Genomic DNA, 25376 nt, shown 5'->3' with positions numbered 1-25376 from the left:
GTTTTCTGAACTGGAAATGGAAGCCGGACAACTGCAAGCTTCCGTGGTTCGATCCAAATACATTTTGGGAAATCATTTGAGGTAAGAAAATGGCCGTTATCAGATGTAAGGAAACAGACATATTACTCTGACCAATTGACCTAATTAACCCAGTTATGTATACTTTTATGTGCGGGTTCTTCAATGAACTATGATATTAACACTAATAACTTGCAGGAGGAATTCCCTATACAAGGATTCCGAAGACCACTTCAGGACATGGTACTTTGCTGACTTCACCCTTATGAATTTATGGTCCAAATTTCTTATAGCTGCATAAGAGAAGGGGAGATGGAGAAAAGGAAGTTTAGGGTTTTAGATGTAACCATGCCATGCTTATGAGACCGGACGTGTACCCTGAAGTTCACTGGAACAAGTGGATGGACGGTTATAACGATTGTGTGCGTTGGCGTAGTTTCTTAGGGCCAATTTGATATGTGATACTGTTGTAGCTTTTTAAAGACATACTTATGATGTGCTGTGAAAATAATCAGTTCTACGAATATAATCTCTCCCCCAGTACTCTATCCTATATACCATACTTACGTTCTATAACAACCTAGAGCTATTCCTCATAGTACTGTCACTGTAACTTCCCAGGTCCAATCAACAAGTAAGCCGGAGTCTTAGTGTTTTCCGACAAGTAACAAGTGACATGGACACCAAACTCCGGGAAGGTCAATCCTTGATGGAAGCATACATAACCCAGGACATAAATTTCAAATCCTTACATTCTATCTTTCATAATTAACATATGTTAAATCGAGTACCTCCAACATGTTTATAAACTTTCCCAAATATTCAGCAGATTTTGGGAAGCCAGGGTATCCTTTCACATCAGACATAAAACATGCACCTGAAATTTGGTAAATATGCGAAAAGAGATCCTACATAACAACGGAGATTCAGAGATGCTTTACACACACAGTCATGCACACAAACGGAAGGCCAATTTCAGCCAACAGTACAGCAAAGCCATAGAAGAACTCTTGGCTCAATCACACAGAGGGAAGAGTCTGAGAAGTACGATTACCACAAACCATAGCTAGATTGTTGAAGCAGATAGGTTTCAGAATTATCTGAAACAAAAATTGCAAACCGATACCAAGGATCGACAGTTAATTGATACAGGACCAGCCTTGTTTCATAACAGAGTGCACAATCAGAAATCGGAATTTTAAAACTATGCAATGAGTTTCAAATTATAAGAGTAGAAGCATTACAAATATGAGAGTAGTCTAACAAATATCTGCAGTGCACACATAGCGCGCGCACGCCTTCAGCAGATGAAAGCGATATTTTAAAGAGCTCAAAAAACCAAGGCTCTAGATAACTAGTAAAGCAAGGTCGATAACTAACCGGCTTGGGGCATAGGGTCCAAGTTATTCAAATATACATGATCTAATCAGTCTATGGAAGATATCCTTCAAAAGGCTGCATCAGTGAAAAAAACTTTAACGGCTGACACGTACGCCAGTAGAAATTGATAACCTAAACCTCTGGGAACCGGCACACTATTGATCAAATTTAGCATCTTTGATATGGTCTAAAGATTAAAGCCAACATAATAAGATGTTCACTAGTCGAATCACTACTCAAATGCAACGCAAGCTCGGATAATTTTAGAACAGTTTTAAGTATGTCAATCAACATGAACAAAACAAAGCATCAATCTGAAGGGAAGATAAAATGAAACTATCCAATTCGAAAAACATCAAATTCAAAATCTGTAACTGTAACTACACTAAGTAGCACAATAGGCAGTAATCTACACTAACATCAATAAGGTAACACATAGTCATTAGACAACAACTAAAACTTTAGATTAACACATAAGCATTGCTCTGAAATCTCATGCTTCCACTGTGTTACCTAGCACAAACGAGAACAGCTCGCGAACCGGCGAAAACTCCACCAATCCAATATCCATGGCATACCCTGCAACCGGCAACTTCAAGTCCCGCAACACGCAGAATGCCTCCGCCATTCGAGTCTTCGGCGCTTCCTGAGCGACAGCACAGTAAGGAACCCAGCAGTCAGTGCGATACTCCTCCCCAATTTCCACACCTTCTTTCTTCATTGCCTCACACAATTGGGACTGAAACTGCAGCAACGAAACCGACGGAGTTGGCGACAGAAACAGGACGTTGTTGTCATTTGGGAGGCTCCCGATCGAAGAGAAAGACAAGGCCAGAGGCTCTTGCTTGGAAGCGAAGGTTCTGATCACGTTTTCGAGCTTGGCGGGTTCAATAAAGGGACTTGAGAAGAGGGTGATGTGAGGTCGTGATTCGATTTCGATAAGCTGGGTACTAATCTGACGGCGGGCGAGCACGTTCCAAGCCTTCAAGACCTGGTTTTCGAGGGCTGGATCGAAGTAAAGCTCGATTGCATAGCCCTCTGACATTGCCTTGGGATTGAAATTCGAAAGAAAACAATCAAATTGGATCGAAATCACCACAACCCAGTTTCAGAAATTGAGATCTCAGATTGCCCAGAAACGAAAAGTGAAAGATAAGCTGAAATCGAAGTGACCCAGAATTGCAATAACCAAAATTTCCAAGAAAAAATTACAGATTCAAGAAAATATCAGAAAACAAGAACTACCCAAGAGAGACTGGGATCGGAAAAAGCCTGAGAATTGAAATAAAAAATGGGGAACAAAAAGTGAAAGAGATGAGATTTTTAAAACATGTGAAATGGTGGATTAAAGTTTCAATCAGAGAGAGACAGAGGGAATAAAGGCGCAATAAAAATTCGGAGGGAAAGCTCGAAAGGGGTTTCCGAAGAGGCTCCGTAGCAGCGAAGATACGATTTTTCTTTGTTCGCAGATTACAGTGATGGATAAGATAAAGTGGGAGAGAGAAGGGAGGAGGAGCCTTGCACCATCTGTTGAAGGAGGAGGAGGGAGTGTGCAAGGTCACCTGTTTTTGGGTGGTCAGCTTCTTCAAGTTTTTCAACACTTACAATTCTTTCAAAATTGGAGTCCCAAGGTCTCAAAGTAGAGAGATACATTGGTAAAATTGCTTAATTAGTACAAAGAAAAAGATTGATTGATTGTACACAACGAAAAAGACTTAATAAAGAATAGATACATGCATGAGCAGTGATAAATGACGTTAAAGTGTTAAAAGTAATCTCACGTTTTTAAGTGAGAGATGATTAGAATTTACGACAAGAGAGCATATGATACGTAGAAAAAAAGGTAGATGTAATATTGGCTGAAAAGCCCTTGATACTTGAGTTAGCAAATTGTCATAAAACTTTGGCTAAGTATGTTGCGATCATGAGAATAATCCCCTTCTAGAAAGGTGAAAATAGTGGAGCTTCCCTCATTTTCAACGTGAAGTAATTTGATACTGAGTACAGTAATGACACGTGTTCGTGAGCGTATGAGGTCTAAGTGGAGACAATAAAAAATTTGTATTAACTAATCACTTGCTACCATGTGTAGAGGTTCCTCAAAGAAATTATCAAGTTGTTAATTAGTTAGTATTGGTAAGTTAGTTATCTAATGACCAATATTCAGCAAGTGATTTGTCACATGATATCGGTTTATTCAGCAGTTGACACTTGTCCTACCACATGGTGTGGTGAGGCAACCTTATTTTCCTGAAGTGTTCTTGTCGACCGACAGGTTGATGGGATTCTCTGTCGGTCATCTTCTGGTCTGTCTGTACCGCTCTAATGATATTTTTTTCTCAAGTTTTACATCAAGCCCAACTTAAGTTAACCCACATCCACCAAGCCCACTTGAGCCCTAATTTAAGTAGTGGGCTTCAAATAAGCCTGAGGCCCAACTCTCACTTCTCCTTCCTCCTCCGTCATCTGCTACAGTATCTGGTTCAAAAAAGGAAGTCGTTGGTTCTGGAACCTCCGCCTGTGTATAAAAAAACCCTAATCGCAAAAGCTTCACCGCCCTCAGACCGCCGATCCCAACAAAACCCATTTCTCAATTTTCTTCAAAAAATTAAAAAAATGGGCGAAAATAAAAAAGGAAAAAGAGGTCGAAAAGCCAAAACCCCAGAAGCCGATGACACCAACATCACCACCATGGACATCCAATACACCAACCCCACCGCCGCGGATGACGCCGTCTCAGTTCCGGCGAGCGAATCCACCTCGGACCCCGGCAGCTCCCAGCCCGCCCGCCGCGGTAGAGGGCGTCCCAGAAAGACCGAGAACGCCAACATGGCGGGTTCGCCGGAACGGCGGAGCTCGAGACACATGGATCAGAACGGCGATGGTGGGCACGCCTTGGCGGTCGTTTCGGAGCCGCCGATGATGGTGCCGAGCCGGGAGAGCGTGGAGAAGGTGGTCCCCGCCATGGACGCCGTCGTGAAGGTGTTCTGTGTCCACACGGAGCCGAATTTCTCGCTGCCGTGGCAGCGGAAGCGCCAGTACAGTTCGAGCAGTAGTGGGTTTGTGATTAGGGGAAGGAGGGTGCTGACCAATGCGCATTCTGTGGAGCACTATACGCAGGTGAAGCTCAAGAAACGCGGCTCTGAGACGAAGTACTTGGCCACTGTGTTAGCCATAGGCACCGAGTGTGATATCGGTATGCGAAAATTCGGATTCTTTTATTTGATTCTACACTAATTTGTTGTCGAAATAGGTATACATGTTTGCTTTTTTGAGAAATGTGATCGTATTAAGAGTTACTGGATTGATATGGCAGCAGAAAGCAGTTAGTTTGTCATGACTCTGTTTTGTTAAGATGTTTGTGTGATCAATTAGAATTTAGCTAAGAAGCAGCTTCAAATTGCACATTACTTATTTCGTTTGACATCGAATATGATTAGGATCCAACTTATCGATTTTACGTTAATTTCTATGGCCTTGCTGTATCTGTGTTCTAGTTTTTGGAAATTTGCCTTGTCTCTGTTTATCATGTGTCCCGTGTCCGTATCTGTGCAACATAGCAATTATGCATCGTGTTTTTCATTTTTGTTTTCCAATCATTTGATGAATGCAAGATCAATTTTTTTCTTTTGTAAAGTTCGGTTTGATTTGGCATGCTTTGGAAAAGTTGATGAGAAAGTGATATCAGTGCATTAAATTCATGGGTTATTCTATTGAATAGTTCTTTTTCCATGATGCCTTTAGCGATGCTTACTGTGAGCGATGATGAGTTCTGGAAAGGAGTTTCACCTCTGGAGTTTGGAGAGTTACCTGCACTCCAAGATGCCGTGACAGTTGTCGGCTACCCTATTGGGGGTGACACGATCTCTGTGACAAGTGGTGTTGTGTCACGTATGGAGATACTGTCTTATGTTCATGGATCGACTGAGCTTCTAGGACTGCAGGTTATGTCTTTTGAGATTTTTCTTGTAAGACTATTCCTATGTACCATAACTACCTGATTATTGACCTGCTGTGGCTTCCCGATTTCCTTTCTACTTGTGATCCTTTTGCAGATAGACGCTGCAATAAACTCTGGCAACTCTGGTGGGCCTGCCTTTAATGATAAGGGAGAATGCGTGGGTATCGCGTTTCAGTCTCTTAAACATGAAGATGCGGAAAATATAGGCTATGTCATACCGACACCAGTTATTAAGCACTTCATCCAAGATTATGAGAAGAATGGGGCATATACAGGTTTGTTATGATTTGTACTTCTGACACTACCTTCCGGCAAATATCCCTGGCAGTCCAATGGGGACACATGAGCATTGGGTTATTAATAATCGTTTGCGTGATTGAAATTCTTCTAACAGGGTTCCCAGTTCTTGGAATCGAATGGCAGAAGATGGAAAATCCTGATCTGCGGATCTCAATGGGGATGAGACCTGATCAAAAGGGTGTGCGTGTTAGAAGAGTTGAACCTACAGCTCCACATTCTCATGTTCTGCAGCCATCTGATGTTATTCTTAGCTTCGATGGGGTTAATATTGCAAATGACGGCACAGGTATCTGTTATCTTGATAAAAGAAGTTGAACTTTAATGTGCATGAGCTTCTGAATACACGAGATTAAGTTATTAACATTCCTTTTGGTGTCATTTCTCTAGTTCCATTCAGGCATGGAGAGCGCATAGGTTTCAATTACCTTGTCTCTCAAAAATATACTGGCGATAGTGCTCTAGTAAAAGTTCTTCGTAACTCAGAGATACTTGAGTACAACATAAAACTTGGAACTCACAAGCGACTCATCCCAGCACACATTAAGGGTAAACCTCCTTCATATTACATCGTTGGTGGTTTTGTTTTTGCAGCTGTATCTGTTCCATATCTGCGTTCTGAGGTGCGACCTTCATTTCATACTCCCAATGCTCTCTCTCTCTCTCTCTCTCTCTCTCTCTCTCTCTCTCTCTCTCTCTCTCTCTCTCTCTCTCTCTTCTCTCTCTCCTCTCTCTCTCTCTCTCTCTCTCTCTCACTCTCATTAGTATGTTACCAACTCCTTAACCTCTGGGTTTTCATTTATTTCTAGTATGGAAAGGATTACGAATTTGATGCTCCAGTCAAGCTGCTGGACAAACATTTACATGCAATGGCGGAGTCTATCGATGAACAGCTAGTTGTTGTTTCTCAGGTTCCCCTCTCTCATCTATTTCTCATGCTTTTCAGTTTTAGACGAAGTATTTTTTGCTCTGCTTTCATGGCTATGATGCCTTGCATCTTTTTCAAAATTGTGGTAGGTGCTTGTTGCTGACATTAACATTGGATACGAGGACATTGTGAACACTCAGGTTAGAGATATGTTACACTACAATGATGTGATAAAATTTTTTAACTTCCACTTTAACATACTCATTCAAAGCATTTGGTTTCCGTGTAGGTTCTTGCTTTCAATGGTAGGCCTGTGAAAAATCTGAAGAGTCTGGTTAGCATGGTGGAGAATTGTGACGACAAGTACCTAAAGTTTGACCTAGAATACAATCAGGTTCGCTCTCTCTCTCTCTCTATCTCTCTCTCTCTCTCTCTGCGCACAGGCTTTGTACTTTTCGTTTGGTGGCTGAATTGCGTAGTTCTCTGTGCAGATGGTTGTACTAGAGACAAAAACCGCCATGGCGTCAACTCTAGATATCCTCCTTACACATTGCATACCTTCAGCTATGTCTGATGACCTTAAGTCTTAAGCCCTGAAAGGAGACCTATTCCCATAGATGAAGTTTAGAATGCTTGTAGAAGGAAGGGAAATATTTCATTCTCCTACGGAGAACAGAAGCCGGGAATTAATCCGCCATTTCTGTCATAACCAGCTTCTTGAAGTATCTGCAGACGTTCGACCGCGTTATAACGATGTCTTCCCTATGTTATTGTATTTATATTAGCCAGTTCTTGTTACAGAGCAGAAGAAAGCAGCGAGGAATTGAAGTTCGGTTTTTCCTAGGATTAGTTAGCATCATACGTTCTGAGTTTTGTCAATTTCAGTACCAGCTAAAAACATGTGAGATGTTCATCATGTAACATTTTAACCGGCTGATTTATTTGAGAATAATACAAGTTGGATGGATTGTACTATAAAATTCAGGGTTGTGTTGACGGAAAATTCTACCATACAACAATGTACGTTATATACGACTTCTTATTGTTTACTTAGGAAATGATTCCGATTTCCGACTTATCGGCTAGGGAGGTGCCAATCCCTATTAAAATTCGTCAAATTCTTGACTTCTCATGTGTTTACTCGGAAATTGATTCTGATTTCCGACCTGTTATGCTTTTACTAATACATTTGTGAGTTTTATGTACCAATTCGTATGGAATGCAAATGTTCCAATTCACAGCTTCTTGCGTCCCAAGTAAACATACTTCGAATGCGTTTTTCATTTCAACTAATCCACCCAAACTCAAAATCAACCCATTTTTCTTTAAGACATTATTTTACATTAATCTTGACATAAGTGAATTTTAACTCAAATGCATAGGAAGCACGTCCGCTCTGGGCAATGCGAAATCAACCCATCTTGGCTAGACTAATAATCAAGAAATGTTAATGGGACTTTATCAAAAATGGGCTCTTTATAAACTCTTTGTTACCTCATGTTTTAACGCCAATTCGCATGCCAACATGTAAAACATTATGCTAAAGGAGGCGGCAGATAGTCTATGAAGAGTCCCTTTAGCATTCCTCCTAATAATATTAGGAAAGTGCTATTCACACTCATTTTACCTCCAACACACTCTTGTTTATATTGAATTAATCATTCAATTTTCTTGATCCGACGATCAAAATTTAACATAAGTGTGAGAAAAGTAAAATGGGTGTGTGGATACAACTACTTAATATTTGGTTCGTTTGAAAGTACTTTTAAAATGACTAAAAATACTTTTAGTGAAATTGATTTTAAAAGAAACACCAGACATACGATTATTTCAACAAGCAGTTAAATACTTTTCAAGAATCCACTTGAATTTTATTGAGCATTGATTTCAAAAAATAAAATTTCAGTAAAAACGCTTTGATTGACTTTTAAAAGTAGTTTCAAACAAGTGCGGGTTGGAAGGTTTAGACCCAACTCACAACACGTCATAAGAATGCTTTCCACCATGTGAACGCGGGACACGTAAGTTAAATATCCCTCATCCTTCGTATTCATGTCTCCGCTACTGAATGTCGTCTACTCTGTTTACTTACCGCGAAGCTTCAACGAAGGCCGCCAATCCATTGACTCCCACCGGTGTCTCCTGTCGGCCCGAAGAAAACCCATTTTTTATGACGACCCACCGGCCCTTAACCACCCCCTTTCCACGCCTTATCCATTATATATTCAAAACTAAAAATCCCAAAACACAAAACCCACCATTTCTGCCACCACTATGTATATCCAACACATCAGTCCCACCAGTGCCACCACCGTCAACGACGCCCTTTCCCTCCCTCCCGTAACCCATCCCCTCAGCCCCGAGCTCATCAATATATCGGCTTCCGGATTGGCCGACCAAAACGGCGGTTGTGGGAACGATTCGTCGGTCGTTTCGGAGCCGCCGATGACAGTGCCGAGGCGGGGGAGGGTGGGGAGAGTTGTCCCGTCCATGGACGCGGTGGTGAAGGTGTTCTGCGTCCACACTGCGCCGAACTTCTCGCTGCCGTGGCAGAGGAAGAAGCAGCACAGCTCCAGCAGTAGCGGGTTTGTGATTGGGGGCAGGAGGATTTTGACCAATGCGCATTCGGTGGATCATCATACCCAGGTCAAGCTCAAGAAACGGGGCTCCGATACCAAGTACTTGGCCACTGTGTTGGCCATTGGAGCCGAATGCGATATCGGTATGCTACAATTTTACATTTGCCTTTTGCAATTGCATAGTAATTCTTGAGGTGAATGCAGTTTAAAGTTTGCGTCTTTTTGTCGATTTTAATTTCGGGTTTGATTTACTTGGCGATGATGTTTTGTGTGCAACAATTTTACATTTGCATGGTAATTCTTTGAGTTTGGTGCAATTTAAAGTTTGTTAGTTTTTATACTTTTGTGTTGCGATTTAAAGTTTGATGCTAAACTTTCAGCGATGCTTACGGTGAGTGATGATGAGTTCTGGGAAGGGATTTCACCTGTGGAGTTTGGAGATTTGCCTGCACTGCAAGATGCCGTGACAGTGGTTGGGTACCCGATTGGGGGTGACACAATCTCCGTGACGAGCGGAGTTGTGTCAAGGATGGAGATCCTGCCTTATGTTCATGGCTCCACCGAGCTTCTGGGAATGCAGGTGGGTACATTATATATAGTTTCTTAACATGAAAATGAAATTATGTACACCTAATTTCAGAGACTTGACGCGTGTTTTCGGGGTACTTCGGGTGCCTTTTTGCAGATAGATGCTGCAATCAACTCTGGAAACTCTGGTGGCCCTGCCTTTAATGATAAGGGAGAATGCGTGGGAATTGCATTTCAGTCCCTCAAACATGAAGCTGCGGAAAATATAGGCTATGTTATACCAGTACCAGTTATTATGCATTTCATTCGAGATTATGAGAAGAATGGCGCATATACAGGGTTCCCAATTCTCGGAATTGAGTGGCAAAAGATGGAGAATCCTGATCTTCGCATGTCAATGGGGATGAGACCTGATCAAAAGGGTATCCGTATTAGAAGGCTGGAACCTACAGCTCCAGAATCTCAACTGCTAAAGCCATCTGATGTTATTCTTAGTTTTGATGGGGTTAACATTGCTAATGATGGCACAGGTAAACTCTCTCTCTCTGTGAATTTCAAAGACTGCTGTTCTCTTTTCAAGTCGCTTTTGTGTTCCTGCGTGTGTTGGTAATTATTTTTTAGAAGAGTGGTATTTGAACATTCCCAGATGAAGTGTTCCATAAGCTTCTTGATATTCAGCAGTAACACTAATTTTTGTAATTTTTTTTAGTTCCATTCAAGCATGGAGAGCGCATAGGTTTCAGTTACCTTGTCTCTCAAAAATACTTAGGTGACAATGCTCTAATAAAAGTTCTTCGGAACTTTGAGACACTTGAGTTCAACATTAAACTTGCAAAACACAAGGAACTCATCCCATCACACATCGAGGGAAAACCTCCTTCCTTTTATATCATTGCTGGATTCATTTTCACAGCTGTATCCGTTCCATATCTGCGTTCTGAGGTGTGCCCTTGCTTTCAACATTAAACTATGCCTTTATTAATTTCTACAAAATGCATCCAGGTTTAATTGTTAAATGAACATTACAATGTTGCTAAATCTTGACCATGGTTTTTTTCTTATATCTAGTTTGGAAACATATTTGACGTTCCAATCAAACTGTTGGACAAGCATTTACATGCAATGGCACGTTCTATTGACGAACAGCTCATTGTTGTTTCTCAGGTTTATATCTCGCATTCTATCTTTCTCATGCTTTTGGATATTAGTATAGTTTCTTGTTACCCCTGGTTTTGTGGTTGACATTGTTCAAAATTGTTCTAGGTACTTGTTGCTGACATTAATATTGGATATGAGGACATCGTTAACAATCAGGTCAGTGACTAGGCTTTTCCATTTTTCCTTTCTTTATCTGATGCCCCAAATGATGGTCTAAGGAATCGGCGAAATAACATCTGATAGACTTGTGTAAATTATTCTGCTTTATGTGCAGGTTCTTACTTTCAATGGTACGCCTGTGAAGAATCTGAAGAACTTGGTCAGCATGGTCGAGAATTGTGATGACGAGTACCTTAAGTTCGGCCTCGAATGCAATCAGGTTCTTTTTATGTTTCTTAGTCTCAGGCACACACAAATACATGGATATATGCATGCATGCTATGCATTTTTCTTTGGTTGGCTGAATTGTGAATTGCATACTTCACGCGCAGATGGTTGTTCTGCAAACAAAAACTGCCAAGGCAGCGACGCTGGATATCCTCACGACACATTGCATATCATCGTCCATGTCTGATGATCTTAAGACTAAAGAGAATACTTTAGAGGAAGTACATTCTATGGCCGATGACCTTGATACGACCCTAGAGAAGGTAGAGGCTGTCTACTTGCCTTAAGACTCGATTCAAAAGTCAGGAGCAAACACAGAAGATCACTTCGCCTCTAGCTTTTAACACAGATGATTTTTAGGATCTTCTTATAGGAACCATGTATAAAACTTATCCCGAACAAATTTCCAAGAAGTGAGATTATGGGATGAGTTCTTTACTTTTAAGTCGGAAAATATGCGATACTAAGGGTAAAAGGAAACAATGTCACTTTTACAATAGCATATTTTGGATTGTAAAAAAAATCTTGTTCTTATGGAATAAAGATTACATTAGAAAGCTTTATACAACTTAAAGTATCCTCCCTCAAAGCATGTTATCCTTCCCAAGCTCTTCCTCAAGTCTCAAGTCTAGGATGACCTTGTAGAGTTTGACTTGGAGCTAGTTGTTACGTCCAATCCATCGAGATGAGGCGACTTCCAAGAATGAAAATCGCCGTTGAGTTCCATCCATAAACACATGTCGATTATTTAACTTAAGGGTCTCATTCCCCATCACTAATGTTGCATCATGCTTCTTACTTATAAGGAGCCAAGCAGTGTTCGATAAGGTGGGCTTTCCCTCATTGCATCTGTAACGTATGCTAATTCTCCAGCCACAAACAGTCATATGGAAGATTTCTAGTAGGCAAATAGACGTTCGATGATCGACTGGACGTCTTGTTTTTGACTTTCATACATATATACATCTGCAAATCTTTGATTTACTTTTCGTTTTTATAGTTTTGCAATAAAGGGGCCTTGTGGGTGGTAGATGGGGATTCCAGGCTAGTAGCTACAGGTTCTTCACCGACCTCTTCCTTTGTTTTCCCCCACAGTACAGCATAAAACCCAAAAGATATAATTGTTGCTCCAACTAGGCTGAAAAGAGGAAAAAATGGAGACATTTTACGCTGCACTCTCGCTAGCGGAAAAAGATAAAGGAGAGAGGAGTGCAAGATGACTATTTTAGAGTGTTAGTAACAACTCGTTGAAAGAAAAAAAAAAAGAAAAAAAAAAGAGGGATTAGTTATGCTAAACAAACCTTCCGAGATGAAGAGTGTCATGAAGGAACACAACGCCCAAGACCACAGCAATGGCCATGGACAAAGGCTTGAACATTGTCACATAGACAGGTCCCTTCAAGCGCAGCACCCATGTGTGAACAGCATTGTTCAAAAACGACCCAAATAGCCCCTAGATATACAGAAAAATTGATACGATTAAGATGTAAGTCACACTATATAGGCAATGTTTTTTTTGACCATACAATTAGTTACTTACTGAGCAGAGAATGGAAAGCAATGCAATATCAGGTCTCAACTTCCAAGCGCTTGAATTTGGTTCTGTAATCAAAGCAACAGCCGCAGAAACGGCGACCACGCAGACATTGTAGAAGAAGATGACGGTTAACTCATTCGGGTAATCTTTCATGATTTGTGCCTGCAAAAGTATTACTACTTTAGAATTAAGGCGGAACATGAAGGATTCATGGTTTAGGGTTTAGGGTTTAGGGTCGGAAACAGAAGAATTCCAAACTTTTAGTTTTGGTTTAACTTAATTACCTGAACAATGTACCAAAGTGGTACCAATATGTACTCAGCTGTTAGCAGAAGGCCACCAATTATCCAATTTGAGTTTGTTGGTGGTGGGGAGTTTAGGAGAGGTTGGTGAAGTGAAATAGATTGTGATTGATTAGCAAACACAATAGGAGGGCCCTTGTAGAGAGTCACCACAAATGCACCTGCAAGTGAAACTATTGTACCCAAGATTTTTGCTTGACTGCTTCTGCTTCTCAAAGCTGTACTTTCCAGCCTTTTGGTGGGTATAAAGGGGAGAGAGAGAGAGAGAGGGAAAGAGGTAGAAGTTAGTTGTTAATCATGCTCATGGTAAAAATTACAAGAATTCTTTAGTAGATCAATGTATTGCATACGTTGTTGAATTTATGGTTGTATGCGTGATAAATATTCTTAGGGATTTTAACGAGCGCAACTGAGCTACTTAAAATGCAATGTATATGTTGATATATACACAAATAGAACTCTAGCATCGTGGTGCCTTTTGTTAATATAACAATTTTAAGCATCGACTTACGCATGATGTTATATTATTTGTCTAGTTTCGAGCAGTACATGTAAGTTTTTCTCTAATAATAAATGACAAGTGACCGTCATATGTGTCCAAAGGAGAAATTTTTCAGCATGCGAGGAAACATAGTCTGGTACACCAAGTGTCATAATACAAGTGGTTGAAAAAGAAATTTCAAATATCCAACCCTTAATATTATAATATTTAGTATATTCTATACCAATGTTCTAAAAAAGGGCCTAGGCGCAGGGCAGTGGTGACCTGAGGCGTTTTCTTGCAAATCGGTTGGGCTCTAGGCGGCGCCTAGGCGGGCTAGGTGCTAGGCGGCCAAGAGATTTTTTTTTTTTTTTGAAATTAAAAAAAAAAAAAAAATCTTATCTACATTACCATATTTCCTTATTTTCCTCCTATTCTGCATTTTATGTGGTTTTAAATTGTGAACTTATTGTACATGTGTCATCCTAAAATACTCCTCACTATGGTTCTATGACATATATGCTTAATGTGTCCTTAAATTTTGGACTTATTAGATACTCTTTTTGCATTTTATTATTCTTTTATTTCCTTATCCATAGATTTCATACAAGTTTAATTTTTTGTAAGTATCAATGTGCATTTATTTACAAGATATACAAGAAATTTACCTAAATCCGCCTAGGCAGCCTAAACCCCGCCTAGCCATCTAGGCCCTTAGGCACCAACCCGCCACCTGACTAGCGTCTATTCTGTTTTTAGAACCTCGTTTTATACCGAATTGTGTTTATAGCACACTAAAAAAATCTCTCGTACCCATAGTTTTCCTATTTTACCCGAACAAGCTAGAAGTTCAAGTTCCAATTAACAATTATTTCTCTATGTTGGGTCTGCCCGCTTGGAGCAAGAAAACAAAGTGGGGAAAGAGGGATTTGGATCTCATTTAGATTCAAATTGCGAGAATCCTAGTGATTTTTATATTTTAATCATTTATCGTCCATCATGCGATCATAAATTATCTAATATTTTTTATTTAAAATTAAATATAAATAATACTGATGAAAATTGATCGTACAATATATGACGAACGATTAAGATAATCTTTGCAAAGTGTGCTGGACCCACGTTCCTCTGTTATCGTAATTTGAAAAAGCACCTTTTTCTGGTCTCTTCAACTATTTATAGAAAGCAACGGGACAAACTAAGGCCATTGGATTTTGGCTTTTTTGTTTATATACCCGTGCTTTAAAGAGTATTTCATTCCCCCCACCCATCAAAAATCTTGTGATCGTGTGACTTTGTCTCCTCTACCTTCATTCCCTGTCCCGTTCCGTCAAGTTAGTCAGGAAACGTGTTATCTTGTTTATTGCGGAACTGAAGCCTAAACGAAGAAAATACCGAGTTCCAAGCAAAACTTCAATTCCACATCAACCAAGTTAACGATTTTCTTAACCATTACGGAACACGAAACTAAAGCACATAAAGCAAAGCCACACAATCGACAGTCCGGGAAACAAGTGGAAATTTCGATATATTCGAAGGGCACACAAATAAATAAGCCTAGATATTTGTCAACGGAGGGTGTTGTGGTAACTGTGTGTGGGGAGAAAGAGGAGGTACCTGACAATGATGGCAAGGATAAAAGTGAAAGCTGGCACAAGGTTGCTGATGGCTGAAGCAAGTGTTGGAGAGCTGTAGTTGATTCCTGTGTACCCCATGATCTGTGATGAACTCCTGCTCATCCCAATAACACTAATTAGCATTAAATAGTTAAATACTTGGTCCTCAAAATTTTAGCGAGGCGATCATTTTTCTCTTTCTGCATGTCCTTATATATATATTTATTCGTTTGATTTATTCAATCCGAACTTCGGTGGCAGTAATAAACAAGGTGTGCATGTGAGAAAAAAAAGTGCGCTGAAATTGCTTCGCAAAATTTATGCGTTGATAGGATTGTACCCTATGAGTCCAAGAAGAAGAATTTTGGACATGATGGAGAAGTTGAGAGGAGGAAGCACCCTTGATCTGCAATTTAAGAAATTATAGATGCATGTTAGATAAAATGATGAAGAGTTTGTTAATTTTGATCAATTAAATTGTTTATAATAAGACGGTATTCTAAACTGTTCTAATTTATAGGACGAGAAAGAAGATTCGAACCTGCGGGAGACGAAAGGAGCTGGGATGAGAACAAAGGCAGCAACTGAGTAAGAGTAGACAACAAAGACATGGTAGCTCATTCCATTTAGAGTGGCAGCTTTGAAGAGAGTGTTTAGGCCGACGTTCATGCACTCCATCGTCACCATCGCCGTGAACGGCAGCACATCTCTGTAACAAGACCTCCCTGCTGCTGCCATGGATGCTCCTCTCTCTCTCTCTCTCTCTCTCTCTCTAAAACTCAGAAGGAAACAGAGGGGATGAGATGGTAAAGTCAAATGAGTAATGGGTGTGGTCTGAGATCACAAAGATCCTCCTCCTCCTTATGGGTGAAATATGGAAGATGATTGGCACATTAAGGTTCTTTCTTTGGTCACATGATGTGTGCAAATAATGGATATATAAAAATATGGAAAAGTTAGGTTCTAATTTCTGATGATGACATTTTCTTTGACATTTCCTTGACGAAATCTTGTGTATTTTAAACTTTTGATAAGTCTTTTGATTTATTTTCACATAAGCATTTTGTATTATTTTACCATGAATAAGAATTTAATTTAGAGTTTAACCTCTCTATTTCTGGCAATTAATTATCATCCTAAACTAAATCTTTTTTTACATAACTAATTTTTTTTAATTTTTTTAATCTACCCATACATAAGTGGGCACAATATTCTTTTGTGATGATGCTAGTCACAAATTCATTTTTATCTCTCATAAGCTCATTTTAATTTTCGGTCGTCAAATTAGATGAATTAAAAAAAAAATTAACAAAGGTGTGTAAGTGGTTAAAAAGAGTGTATAAATAACACCACCAATTTTCTATTCATATTCCGTACCGATGTTAATAAGTGGGTATAATATTCTATATTTGTATTATGTATCCATATTAGTTACACACACACACACAAACACACACATATATATATTAGTAATAGAATGTACTCATGTTTATAATATATAAGATTCAGATTGTTAAAATATATTACAGAATAAGTTCTAGAATAACGTGATCAAAAGTATGTAAAAAAGGTGATGACACAAATCTGCCCCTTATTTTGACATTTTATCAATATGCATGCTGAGTATTATTTTAAAACTATATTGTTGCATTGCTTTTTTGTTCATTTAATCAATCAAAAGTTTGGAAAAAAAATGATTCGTTTATTATAGCTCATTACATGAGGAATATAAATACCTCAAGCTTAATTGTTGACATAGAAATACATTAATTACCAAATATAGAGGTGTACAAAGTTAAAGCATCTTGATGAAAAATAAAAAAACTAAAAAGCTTTCAGTTAAAGAATACTAGTAGTTAAGGATCATATTTAAAGTCTCCCTAAATATTATTGAATGCCACATGGATTGACATTCTCCACTTTGTTGCCAAATTTAAAGTGAATGTCAAATTTTCTTGGTTTTATTTTAAAGAAAACTAATGAAAATGACTTGAAAACTTTGAGTTTTAACGATAAAGATAAAATAAAGGGTAAAGTGAATAGTATTAAGATTGATTTTTTAGTATAAAAATGTGATTTTTCGTTAAAATGAACAGTACCAGAAACTTTTCGTTAAAGTTTCATTTATTTTGATGTTGGGCCAACATATTTCTTTACTTTTATTCACTTATTGATTATTTTATTAATTATTAATTCTGGACCAACTTGATTTTATATATTAATAAAATGCATTTTAATTAGATATCTCCAATAGGAGACCCTATTGTAGGTTCTCCGCCTCCACCACCACCACTCTTTAGGAAATATTGGGGATCAATTATAGAATATTGTCTCTAATGAAGATAAGATACCGCCGGTTACCCAATCCCAATGATTAAAAAAATGTCAAAGTGCTGTGTGGGCCCGCTACTCAGCAAATGCTAGCAAGTAACGAAAGGCAATTCCATTCCTAAAAAATCCTGGGCAATAGGCAATTTAATCCTCTAAAGTGAATAGTAATTGTCTTAAGTGAACATTAACTGTCCAAGTAGATCTCCATTTTTAAACTGTTAAGATATTTCGTATTAAAATATTATTATTATTTTTTTTATAAAATAATAAAAGATAATTTTATTTTTAATTTCGGATGATAATAAAAGATTGGTTGAAAGTATTTGAAAATATTGAAATGTGATGTAAGGTGGAAGAACATGGTTAGGTATTTATAGAACTTTTTTTTTTTGTATTTTTAATTAATTTTTATGATTTTTTTAATAATTTTTAATTGTAGCTGACGTCAGCCTTCCATCACATGCCCTAAGGCTAGGCTAGTCAATTTTAGCCTGGGTCAGCAACTAAGCTCCCCTATAATAGAAACTAGAGCTGCGCTCCATTAGAAGCCACCAAGTCCTTAAACTTAACATATGGTGGGAGGAACAATTTTCAGAGCACCACTGAAGATGCTATATGTTGTTAAGTTTTAGAGAAGCAGGCAATTGCTCCATCACTAATTAATATCAATATTTTTCACAACTTAACTACACGGCATGTCGTTATATGTGAGATTTTATCAAAAGGATCTTGATGCCATTAATAATATAATCATTTACAATAACTTAGTGGCCGTTTATAATTATTTTGTTTTTAGTTTCATCTTTATGAAATCTTGTTTGGTAACTACTTTCATGAAAACTAAAATTTTTTTTTTGAGCAAAATTCAGCCTTGAGTTTTCACTTTCAGGTTTTCAGTTTTTATATTTTTGGAATCCAAAAATTGAAAACCAAATATTTATCAAACGACTCCTTAGTTAAATAAGACCTACACCTAACGTAAGAAGGGTTTTGATGACTAGTGTGGAAGGCATCTATTGTATGATTATTGTAGGATCTCAATTTTAAAACTAAACTATATAATATGGTAATGGTCCAATAATGTACGTTGTAAGATGCACTATTTTTCAATTGCATGCGATAATCGAAGTGGGACAATTGGCTTAGTTTTGTGCTGTTTTGAACTTTTAAGATACTTTAATTTTTTGGCTTGATAAAGTGAAGCTTACCAAGGCTTATGAGTCAACATCTTTGGCGTGCAACTGCCTAACTGGGGTCAATCTTAATATCTAGGCTGGTTGAATTGAAGTTCGGTTGTACTATTCACACACTTATTTATACTTCTTACACATTTTTAGTTTTCAACCATGAACGAGTAGAAGATTAATGACAAAAAATTAACAAAGGTGTGTGGGGATAAAAAAAAAGTGTGACAACACATTTTCTTATGTTTAGACCTAATTGACAAGTAAGTTTATCTTTTGTTAAGTCTTAAAAGTATTTAAGCTCGAAATGAATTTTATGATTGTATTTGGAAGATATTCGCAAAATTGATTAGGAACTGTGAATAATAATTCAGAGTTTTTATGAAAAATGTAATTGTTAACTTTTGAATAAGTCTGTTGGAAGTTGTTTTATCATTTATTGAGTTTCATACTTAAGGAACATATCGAAAATATAAGGAACAAATAGTGTTCGTCCAAGTATCAACAAGTCTCTTATAATATATTAAAAAAATTAATAAAATGAAAAATAAAAGTTGTGTATTTTTTTTTATCTAAGTGAGAGTTGCTACCTAGACGGATGCTTAAGCGGACGTTTAAGCAAGTCTATGCCCCCTTTCTTATTTTTAAATGCCTAATATTCAATCATGGTGGTGGTCAACCACCTAACGTTTAGGCTCGGCCTAAATAACCTTGGACAAGAACTTTCAGAACACTGGTTTTGTTTTGTTTTTGTTTTATGAAACAATAGTTGTGTGAAGGCAATTTGGAAATAAAAGTTCCATTGGTTTTGGATGTTGAGAGACAAATTTTGAGTACGACTAAAAACTCACTAAATTTGAGTGTGAAAGTCACTACCCTAATTATTATGTACATAAAATGTAAATTAATTTTGTTTTTTTAGAACAAACGATATTATTTACACTACGAGAAAGAGGTGGACTTAGCCTCATTATGAGCTAACAATAATGTGATTCAGATTTGCTTTGGGCAAGAATCGAACCTAAGATCTCTCACTTACAAGTGAAGAGGGAATACAACTAAACCATAGTATTAAGTGACAACATGTAAATTAATTTTGATAAATGTTAGAATACAAGTCCGAACTTGACATGCCTCACATTCATGCCAACACAATCTTGGCATTACCTATTACACATTCTTGTAACTTTCACTTTGGCCACTCCAATTTCCGGCCATTAGCCTCTTCATACTTCATTGCTGATACTGCTTGGCAACTGAGGAGTCATTTGGATTTGGGAAGACGGTTTTGATAGTTGGACACCCACATCATCCGCCGGTTTTGAAAGTTGAACTCCCTCATCATCCGCCGGTTTTGATAGTTGAACTCCCTCATCATCCGCCATCGCTTTCTCCTTCATTTTTGCGTATATCACGGTATAAAATCCCACCGAGATCACAATGCATCCAATCAAGCTGCACAAGAAATAAATCCATTGACAAACATGATAAAGAGCATGTGAATGCAAAAATTTGTTTGTGTGCCTGAGCATACCTGCCGAGATAAAAGGTGTCGCCAAGGAAAACAACCACCAGGACTGCCGCAATGGCGATTCCTAAGGGTGAAAACATGGCTACATAAACAGGCCCCTTCTTGTGCAAGCACCAGACATGAACACTGATGCGAAACACACTCACACAGATTGCCTATAAACGTAACGACATCATATTAGTTCCTTATTAAGCACTATGTTTAACAAATAGAAAGGTTTTCGTTCTTCTCACCGCGTACACAATGGCGATTATCTCAATGGGTAGCTCCAGTTTCCATGAATTCAGATTATTCCTTTCCACAATTAGAGAGATAACTGTGCATTGAATTGTAAGAAACATGGTGTAGAAGAAGACTATGGTCATTTCTTCCGGGTAATCCTTCACAGTGGCTGCCTGAAAGTGTAATTTCACGCCATTTTCGATACCATTAATCAGCACACACCTTAAATTTTCAAAGGGTCTTTTAACTTTAATCATTTAATAAGAAGATTAAAATTTAAAATAAACCTGGTATTAGATTACATATTGATTATAATTCCTTGATGTGTTCTTAATTCGAAATAACTAATGTGCATTTTATTTAATGTCTCCCATTAAATATTTAAATGTATTAATATACAAATTTTAATTTATTTTTTGACCAAAAAAGAGTTTTTTTTAACTTATTAATTTTATTTAACATTATTCAAACATGAAATACTCAATTAATGTACCTAAATGTATGTACCGAAATGTATTATATTGAACTAATGTATTTAAATGTTAGTACCGAAATATATGCACCGAAATGTATTATATTAAATTTATGTACCTAAATGTGTGCACCAAAATATATGTAACAAAAAGTATTATATTGAATTATTGTACCTAAATGTTTGTACCATTATTGTATATTAATGAATTTAATGTACTAAATGAAAAAAACAAAGTACATCGAAATATATTGTATAAAAAAAATTAACTTATCTAAATGTTTACAAAAATATATATTACGATAAATGAAATGAAAATGAAAATGAAAATTATAATGAAATAAAATTAATACATTAAAATTTAGGAAGAAAAAGAGAAATAATTAAAAAATCAAAATATAATGAATAAATAAGGTTATTAATGTATCAAGGGACTAAAATTATATTTTGATCTTACTCATGGTTTTAATCTAAAAGTCATCTTTATCAAGGATTAAAATGAAATTTTCTAATTTTCAAATTACATGGATTTAGAGCTATTTTAGCATCAATGCTTTTTCAGCACAAAATTATTAGAGATAAGTGCTAGGGAAAGCCTCCAAATTACATTACAAAAACCATGCCATTTCATTCCCATTTTCCAAGCCACCAAAGTATGAGGTGAGTTGTGGGAAGATATATTACCTGAGCGATGTTCCATCCCGAAGCTACGAGGCATTGGATTGCGAGTAGCAGACCTCCAAACATCCAGGTTGATGACTGTGAGACGGAAGATCTATGAGTCGAGTGACTCGAGCCGGAAGACGAGGAAGAGTTCAATAGGGCAGGGCCGTTGTAAAGGGTCACTACCAATGCCCCTCCCACTGATATAATGGCGCCCAAGGATTTGGCATAACTCGTTGCTTTTCTCAAGTCTAGCTTTTCCATCCTAAAGTTAAAGTCCTTATTAGCCAAATACATATAAACCGTCACAGAAATACACAATTTATGCAAAGTTATTCGTACCTGAAAATTAAGGCTAGCAAGAAAGTGAAAATTGGGGTGAGATTTCCCATTGCTGACGCAAGGAGAGCCGAACTGTTTTTGACACCGGCGAAAAACAGTATTTTCCCTGCGCTCCTGCAATTACAGTTTTCTTCATCATTTCTATGTCTATATCAATTATTTCAACAAGTATTTGATCAAGTGAAAGCAACTAGAATTACCCAATTAGGCCGAGGAGAAAGAATTGGCAGATGAGCCTGAAAGTCAAAGGAGCTCGCCTGTTTCTGCATGAAATATGACATTAATTATTGACCTAAACCAATCTCGATACCTTCGAAAGAAGCGGTCACGGTCACATCGGAGGATAATCACACCTTTGGAAGATGAAGATGGGGAGGAGCAAGAGGGTACCAATAGCATTGTAGTAGACAATGAAGACAAATTTGCTCATCCCCTTTGACATGGCTACTTTGCTCAACGTCGACACGCCAACTTCTGCACACTCAACGATTACCATGGCAGTGAAGGGCACGGCGCCCCATATGCGACTTTGCCAAACCATCTCTTACTCTCTTTCCGCTGTTACAGAGATCGAATGCTCCTTGTTCTTCTTGTTGTGAAGAAAAAGTTGCAGGGACAACAGCATGTGTTTAGATTGATCGTATAACGCCGCCACCACTCTCGGACAAATTAAGCTAATTTTGTAGTAGTTACATCTGTATACTGAAGATAATAAACACACTACAATCCAATGCAAGGAATCCGGATATTTGCCGGATCCTCTTTGTGAGGATCTCAGAAATCCGTGAATTATATCCAATTGTATATCGTACAGTCTGAAATTATTTTAAATATTTTTATTTAAAATTAAACACAAACAGTACTTGATAAAAACTGATCGCATAATGTACAATAAACAGACACAATTCACGGTTACTCACCAAAAGGATCCGAAGAGGATCCTGCTGGCAATGCAAGTTCATTATTTCACATGCCCACAATAGTCATCACCTGAGAATTTTTTTGAAATGTCTTATGAAATTATATCTTTTTCAATTAGCCATTTGGACTAAAATTTTAAACGATTTGACATACTAATTTTCTAAAATAATTATTTTATCATCTCATTCTAACTTCGTTAAGTTTTTTATTCAAAATAAATCATGTGCTTTGCACATGACTTGTGTTCAAAGTTATATCAGGCATTTTTAGATACAAATGATGGTTAGTCTATACTAAATCAATCTTATTCATGAGAAATAGACTTAACTATGAGTATTAAGAGATGCACATTACTCTAGTCAACTTGAAATCTGACCAAATAAGTGAATATTAACATGGACATTTCATACCCCAACTTGCCCTCATTTACCTTGAAGTTGCCTCTACTCAAAAAGATGCTTCAGGCCTTTTATATTTTAAATTTCTCAACTGGGGAAATGTCAGAGTGGCATGTTGAAACTGGCAGAAGAGCATTCGGTCAGGATTTCTTTCTTAGATTCTGGATTGAGTGATCTGAACTGTTAAAATTTGATCTAACAATTATAAATAGGAAGTCTCTTTAAAAGTTATAATAATTGTAAATGTTAAATCAAATTTCAACAATTCAAATCACTTAATTCTAAACCTTTGATGGAGAGATCCAAACCGAATCCTCTTCCGAAGTTGCAAGCCTACAGTATTTTCTACTGTGGCAACGCAACCAATTAACAAGAAGCCAAATTATTATTGTTGAGTCGGTGATGCAGCTTTTCCATTATCTATGAATGGTTTGCATCACCTAAGGACCTTAGCCAAATATATATCCTATCCTCCCCATTAATTACATTTCAAAAGAATTTTCCGAAACTCCTTTGACAGAATCTATGCAGACAATATTACATATCTCTTGGGGACTTTTTGAGGGGCTTCGATGGAATATTCAGGCAAATAATCGAATATTGTCTTCAATAAGAGGTTTTTATAGTATAATCATTAAATCTAGGACTAAAATATTAAAACATGATTGTTAATTTCATTATAGTACTGTGGCCGTTGATAGAAACAAGAGAAAAACCAAGAAGCTGTCCCTACCGTTGGTTTCCGAACGATTAAAAAAAAGGAAAACAAAAGAACCCAAATGCTAGATTGGGTAATGAGGAGGCAAAGGCGCTGAAGAGGGGAAAAGGGCACGGGCATAAATCTTAGATAGAGTTGAAGATAAACAGAGCATTTGTTATTAATTGAAACCTTGAAGTCTGTTGCAATAGAGGGAGAGAGAGAAAGATGTAGATTGCTAAGCAAAGACAAAGAGAGATTGACTGCAAGCCTCACATGTAGCTCAACGGCATAACTGCCACCGAGGTGTGGCTGGACTTGGGATGGCGGGTGAGTGGCAGATGGTGCATTGGGCTGGGGCAATATGGCTGGTATCATTTTTGCTTTTTTAAACTTTTAAAAAAAAATTTTTTGCCACGTTAGCGAATTTTGCCACATTAGCGAATTAACAGAAAATTTGACGGATTTAGACGGCAGGGATTACATTGATGTGTGATGGTCAAATTCAGGGACGAAATTGATTGATTTTGAAATTGAGGGACTACAGTGATAAGTTAAATCAATTTCAAGGACTATTTGCGATAAAAAAAACCCAACTGAAAATTATTTTTTTGTGTTTTCAAAATTTTAGCGGTTAGTTTTCAATTTTTATTTTTTATAGAATATGAAAATTGAAGACAAAATGATTATCAAACGACTTCTTAATTAGATAAAGCCTACCCCAAATGTAAGAAAGGTTTGATGACTAGTGTGAAAGGCATTTATTGTATGATTATTGTAGGATCTCAATTTTAAAACTAAGCTATATAATATGGTAATGGTCCAATAACGTATGTTGTAAGATGCACCATTTTTCAATTGCATGCGACAATCGGAGTCGGACAAGAGGCCTAGTTTCGTGCTGTTTTGAACTTTTAAAGGTACTTTATTTTGGCTTCTTGTTAAAGGAAGAGGATCCTGTCTGAATTTTACTTTATGAGGATTTTAGGAAACTTGACATCTCAGTCGTTCATCGTACATCATACTGTAAGTTTTTATTAAATACTATTTATGTTTAATTTTAAATAAAAAAATCAAATCATTTTTGACCGTACGATAATGGCTAAAATGTGGAGATCTCTAAGATCCCCACAAAGTGGATACGGATGAGATCCAATTCCCTTGTTAAAACCTAGTAAGGCCTCCGAGTCAACATCTTTGGCAACTTGTAACTGCCTAACTGGGTCTATCTTAATATCCAGGCTGGTTGAATTGATGTTCGGTAGTGCTATCCACACACTTATTTTTACTTCTCACATACTCTCTCAATTTTTTGCTGTCAGATTGAACGAACAGAAGAAGATCAATAACAAAAAATAAATAAGGGTGTGTAGGAGATAAAAATAAGAAAAAAGTGTATGAATAGCACTTTCCTTGATGTGTAAACCTAATTGACAAAGTAAGTTTATCTTTTGTTGAGTCTTAAAGGTATTGAAGCTCGAAATAGATTTTATGATTGTATTC

The 25376-nt window shown here is 37.5% G+C and overlaps 5 protein-coding genes across 8 annotated transcripts; 2 read left to right on the top strand and 3 right to left on the bottom strand.

Annotated features, from left to right (window-relative positions):
* Window positions 1-752: 752 nt before the first annotated feature.
* On the bottom strand, window positions 753-2977 carry LOC103939647. 2 transcript variants are annotated; one of them, XM_048578906.1, is made up of 2 exons: window positions 1912-2977; window positions 753-1118 (listed from the first exon to the last, which is right to left on the bottom strand). In XM_048578906.1, the coding sequence occupies exons 1-2, from the start codon at window positions 2441-2443 to the stop codon at window positions 1069-1071; spliced, it is 582 nt and encodes a 193-aa protein (XP_048434863.1). In that variant the 5' UTR covers window positions 2444-2977; the 3' UTR covers window positions 753-1068. The 2 variants fall into 2 exon arrangements, with proteins under 2 accessions (XP_048434863.1, XP_048434864.1); XM_048578907.1 differs by lacking the exon at window positions 753-1118 and having other exon boundaries at window positions 1657-2976.
* An 857-nt stretch (window positions 2978-3834) lies between these two features.
* Window positions 3835-7504, top strand: LOC103941397 (protease Do-like 9). Its single transcript, XM_009351586.3, has 9 exons — window positions 3835-4594; window positions 5143-5342; window positions 5454-5634; window positions 5754-5945; window positions 6047-6279; window positions 6466-6567; window positions 6674-6724; window positions 6814-6918; window positions 7016-7504. The coding sequence occupies exons 1-9, from the start codon at window positions 4015-4017 to the stop codon at window positions 7112-7114; spliced, it is 1743 nt and encodes a 580-aa protein (XP_009349861.1). The 5' UTR covers window positions 3835-4014; the 3' UTR covers window positions 7115-7504.
* A 1080-nt stretch (window positions 7505-8584) lies between these two features.
* On the top strand, window positions 8585-11744 carry LOC103941398 (protease Do-like 9). Its single transcript, XM_009351587.3, has 8 exons — window positions 8585-9246; window positions 9484-9683; window positions 9789-10161; window positions 10341-10573; window positions 10700-10795; window positions 10895-10945; window positions 11064-11168; window positions 11281-11744. Exons 1-8 carry the CDS (start codon window positions 8799-8801, stop codon window positions 11461-11463), a joined length of 1689 nt encoding a protein of 562 aa, XP_009349862.1. The 5' UTR covers window positions 8585-8798; the 3' UTR covers window positions 11464-11744.
* On the bottom strand, window positions 11681-16033 carry LOC103941395 (WAT1-related protein At3g28050-like). The gene is made up of 7 exons (XM_009351585.3): window positions 15654-16033; window positions 15453-15518; window positions 15114-15227; window positions 12998-13247; window positions 12717-12875; window positions 12478-12629; window positions 11681-12314 (listed from the first exon to the last, which is right to left on the bottom strand). Exons 1-7 carry the CDS (start codon window positions 15848-15850, stop codon window positions 12158-12160), a joined length of 1095 nt encoding a protein of 364 aa, XP_009349860.1. The 5' UTR covers window positions 15851-16033; the 3' UTR covers window positions 11681-12157.
* A 3660-nt stretch (window positions 16034-19693) lies between these two features.
* On the bottom strand, window positions 19694-22517 carry LOC103941394 (WAT1-related protein At5g40240-like). Of its 3 annotated transcripts, none has more exons than XM_048578901.1 (7): window positions 22211-22514; window positions 22058-22114; window positions 21858-21971; window positions 21537-21780; window positions 20392-20553; window positions 20162-20313; window positions 19694-20082 (listed from the first exon to the last, which is right to left on the bottom strand). In XM_048578901.1, exons 1-7 carry the CDS (start codon window positions 22396-22398, stop codon window positions 19854-19856), a joined length of 1146 nt encoding a protein of 381 aa, XP_048434858.1. In that variant the 5' UTR covers window positions 22399-22514; the 3' UTR covers window positions 19694-19853. The 3 variants fall into 3 exon arrangements, with proteins under 3 accessions (XP_048434858.1, XP_009349859.1, XP_048434859.1); XM_009351584.3 differs by having other exon boundaries at window positions 22058-22120; window positions 22211-22512; XM_048578902.1 differs by lacking the exon at window positions 20392-20553 and having other exon boundaries at window positions 22058-22120; window positions 22211-22517.
* Window positions 22518-25376: the final 2859 nt, after the last annotated feature.

The sequence above is a fragment of a genome, unplaced genomic scaffold, assembly GCF_019419815.1.
Source record: "Pyrus x bretschneideri cultivar Hongxiangsu unplaced genomic scaffold, Pyrus_bretschneideri_v1 Contig13, whole genome shotgun sequence".
Taxonomy (NCBI): domain Eukaryota; kingdom Viridiplantae; phylum Streptophyta; class Magnoliopsida; order Rosales; family Rosaceae; genus Pyrus; species Pyrus x bretschneideri.
The sequence above is the reverse complement of the archived record's forward strand: the minus strand, read 5'-3'. Positions and strand labels throughout refer to the sequence as shown.